Source organism: Amblyraja radiata, chromosome 16 (genome assembly GCF_010909765.2).
Source record: "Amblyraja radiata isolate CabotCenter1 chromosome 16, sAmbRad1.1.pri, whole genome shotgun sequence".
NCBI lineage: Eukaryota > Metazoa > Chordata > Chondrichthyes > Rajiformes > Rajidae > Amblyraja > Amblyraja radiata.
This window is the reverse complement of record NC_045971.1, coordinates 49753512-49757360: the sequence shown is the minus strand read 5'-3', so window position 1 is coordinate 49757360 and position 3849 is coordinate 49753512. Positions and strand designations below refer to the sequence as shown.

General features: G+C 55.3%; 1 protein-coding gene across 1 annotated transcript; it reads right to left on the bottom strand.

The window, feature by feature from the left end:
* Nucleotides 1-635: 635 nt before the first annotated feature.
* On the bottom strand, nt 636-3173 carry LOC116982306 (zinc finger protein 239-like). The gene is made up of 3 exons (XM_033035573.1): nt 3108-3173; nt 1335-1634; nt 636-1166 (listed from the first exon to the last, which is right to left on the bottom strand). Exons 1-3 carry the CDS (start codon nt 3171-3173, stop codon nt 636-638), a joined length of 897 nt encoding a protein of 298 aa, XP_032891464.1.
* Nucleotides 3174-3849: the final 676 nt, after the last annotated feature.

Sequence of the window (3849 nt, the reverse complement as noted above, 5' to 3'; positions counted from 1 at the left end):
GGGTGGAGTGGAGAGATTTTGTGTAGGAGTGGGGGGGGGAGAAGGGAGAGGGGAGAGAGAGGAATGTATATGTGCAGCTTTAAGGGACATTGGTCAGGTAGCATTTGCATACAGTTCTGGTCATTCCATTACAGGACTGATGTGGAGGCTTTGGGGAAGGTGCAGGTCCAGAATGGCTTAAAAACAAGTAACTGCAGATGCTGGTTTACAAAAAAGGACACAAAGTGCTGGAGTAACTCAGCGAGACAGGCAGCATCTCTGGAGAGAGGGAATGGGTGACTGAAGAAACCATCCGAAACGTTACCCTTCCAGCATTTTGTGTCTACCTAAACAGCGCCAACCTATCTACGTGGCGGTGTGCCAGCAGGCTGGAGGAGCGGTCAAAGGCCTTGCCACAGAGCGGGCAGGTGAAGGGGCACTGACCGGTGTGGACTCGCCAGTGCTCCTGCAAGTGGTCAAGGCGGGTGAAGCCCTTACCACAGGATGGGCAGGGGAAAGGACTCTCACCGCCGTGGGTACGCCGGTGCTGCCACAGGTTGGACATGCGTGTGAAACCCTTGCCACACTCAGTGCACACAAAGGGTCTCTCTCCGGTGTATATCCGCTGGTGCTCCCGCACCCCCCGTGCTCTGTTGTCACAGTGGGAGCAGCTGGTCGCCGACGTGGGTCCGCCGGTGTCGCCGCAACCCCCGTGAGCTGTCAAACTCCTCACCGCAGTACGGGCAGTCGTAGGGCTGGCCACTGGTGTGCATGTGCTGGTGAGGCAGGGTGTGGGAGGCCGTGGCCAAGCGCTCTCCACACACCGGGCTGGTGAAGGGACAGTCGCCGGCATGCACCCGCTGGTGGGACAGCAGATAGGTGGAGCAGGTGAATCTCTTGCCGCACTGAGCGCAGGTGTAGGGGCGCTCGCCAGTGTGGGTGCGCTGGTGCAACAGCAGGGTGCCGGACTGGGTGAAGCCCTTGCCACACTGGGTGCAGGTGTAGGGGCGCTCGCCAGTGTGGGTGCGCTGGTGCAACAGCAGGGTGCCGGACTGGGTGAAGCCCTTGCCGCACTGGGTGCAGGTGTAGGGGCGCTCGCCAGTGTGGGTGCGCTGGTGCTTCATCAGGCTGCTGGAATGGGAGAAACCCTTGCCGCACTGGACGCAGTTGTAGGGGCGCTCTCCACTGTGGGTGCGCTGGTGCACCAGCATGTTGCCGAAGCGGGTGAAGCCCTTGCCGCAGTCATTGCAGGTGTAGGGCCGCTCCCCGGTGTGCACATACCCGTGCTGCTTCAGGTCTGGAAACGACTTGAAGCCTTTGCCGCAATCAGAGCAGGTGAAGGGCCGCTCACTGATGTGCACCCGCCAGTGCTCCCGCAGCCCTGACAACCTGGCAAAGCTCTTGCCGCAGGTGGAGCAGGTGAAGGGACTCTCACCCGTGTGCACCCGCCGGTGCACCTTCAGTACATCCGCCGTCTTGAAGCTCTTGCCACAGGTGGAGCAGGTGAAGGGCCTCTCGCCGGAGTGCGCGCGGTTGTGCCGCAGCAGGTGGCTGGAGCGGGTGAAGCTCTTGCTGCACTCCGAGCAGTCGAAGGAGCGTTCTCCCGTGTGCACCCGCTGATGGATATCCAGCTCGCTCGGGCTCTGCCAGGCCTTGCCACACACGTCGCACTCATAACGCTTCTCCTTGTTGTGCCCCGTCATGTGGTCCTCCATCGGAGCTCAGCCCCTCGAAGCTCAGCCCGCACACCGAGCGGATGGGGGAGGGGGGGGTGGAGAACTCACCGGCACACTGGCCGCCCTCAATGGCCGCTCACGTCCACAGCAACGGCTCCTAAACCCTGCAAGATGGGAACACAGAGGGTCAACAACCTGGCAAACAGGACATTACTAGCACATATTGGGTGCGTTTATGGCGGAGGAAACCCTTATATAATTATGTGCGGCACAGTGACGCAGCGGTACAGTTGCTGCCTCACCGCCAGAGACCCGGGTTTGATCCTGACTATGGGTGCTGTCTGGGTGGAGTCTGTACGTTCTCCCCTTGATCTGCGTGGGGTTTTACTCCGGGCGCTCCGCATTTCCTCCAACATTTCAAAGACGTTCAGGGTTGTTGATTAATCGGCCTCCACAAAATTGTTAAATTGTCCCTAGTGTGCGTAGGATAGTGCGAGTGTACGGGGTGGTCGCTGGTTGGCGCGGACTCTGCCGGCCGAAAGACCTGTTTCCGCGCTGCATCTCTAAACTAAGCTAAACCAAACAATGGCCTCGACCTAAAATGTCACCCATTCATTCTCTCCACAGATGCTGCCTGACCCGTTGAGTTACTCCAGCACTTTTTGTCTATATTCTCCACAGATGCTGCCTGACCTGCTGAGTTACTCCAGCACTTTGTGTCTATCTTCTCCACAGATGCTGCCTGAACTGTTGAGTTACTCCAGCACTTTGTCATAGATTCATAGAGTGATACAGCATTGGAAAGAGGCTCTTCGGCCCAACTCCTACTTGCACTCCTAGATCCCTCGGCTCCGCACATTCCCTCAGCGCCCCGCCATTCACAGTGAAGATCCTGCCCTGGTTTGACTTCCTAAACTGCAACACCCTCCCCACCCCCAAACAATGTGAACGCACCTACCCCCTTCCTTGGCTCACTTGACGCCTCTATCTTTCTCCCCCCCCCCCAGTTCCCTGCCCCCCCCCCATTCATCCCCCTCGGCACCAAACACACTCCCCCTTGAATCCCTCCCCCCTCCTTTTGCTCCCCTGTAAATAACATTATTTACCCCAGTTTAACCGGGTTTATTTCCCCAGGCGTGTAGTTTATTTGGTGATTTATTGATTATTTACAGAGAGGGGGGGAGCCAGAGAGGGAGATGTTTATAACGTGTTTTATCCCAGGACGCTGCTCCAGACAGTGAGTTTATATTATTGACCCCAGACCAGTTTTATTCCCACACCATGTTGACCCCACACGCACGTGCACTGTATTGTACTGTTGTGTACTGTAGATGAGGTATCTCCACCATGTTGACCCCACACACACGTGTACTGTACTGTAGTTGATGTATCTCCACCATGTTGACCCCACAGATCCCGCTCAATCCGCTGCTGATTTACAACATTATTTACCTCAGCTCCGTCCGCAGCGACGTCGCCAACTGCGGCTCCGCTGATTGGTCGGCAGCCGGCGGCCATTTTTGTGAATGAATGAATGAAAACTTTATTGTCATTCAGATATACACCTAGACACAGTGCACCTTGAACGAAATTTCGTTGCATTTGACTCTCCAAATCAGGTAATAGTAAAAAGTGCTAGGTGCGTCCATAAAAATGCCTCATGTGCACGGTTCTGTAAAATAAATATATATAAAAAGTTTTTTAAAAGTGTCGATATTTAAAAAGTTCTAGCCTCGATTTTGTTGATTGTTCAGTAATCTTATGGCCTGGGGGATGCAGCTGTTGCAGAAGCTGGTTGTCCCGCTATTCATGCTGCGGTACCTCCTCCCAGAGTTAAGCAGTATAAACAGTCCAAATTCTGGGTGTGTGGGGGCTCTGGTAATGCCCTTAGCTCTACTCAGACAGCGCTTGTACCCCATGTCCATGATGGAAGGAAGAGAAGTCCCAATGATTTTTTCCGCTGTCCTCACCACTCTCTGAAGGCACTTCCAGTCCGCAGCTGTACAGCTGCCGCAACACGTAGAGATGCAGCTGGTCATGACCGACTCAATTGTGCTTCTGTAGAAAGTGGCGAGGATGGGAGGGTGGAGGTGTAAACTTCTCAACCTGCGGAGGAAGTACAACCGCTGCTGTGCCCGTTTTGCCAGAGATGTAATGTTTGTGGACCAGTTTAAGGTGCCCGTTATATGCACCC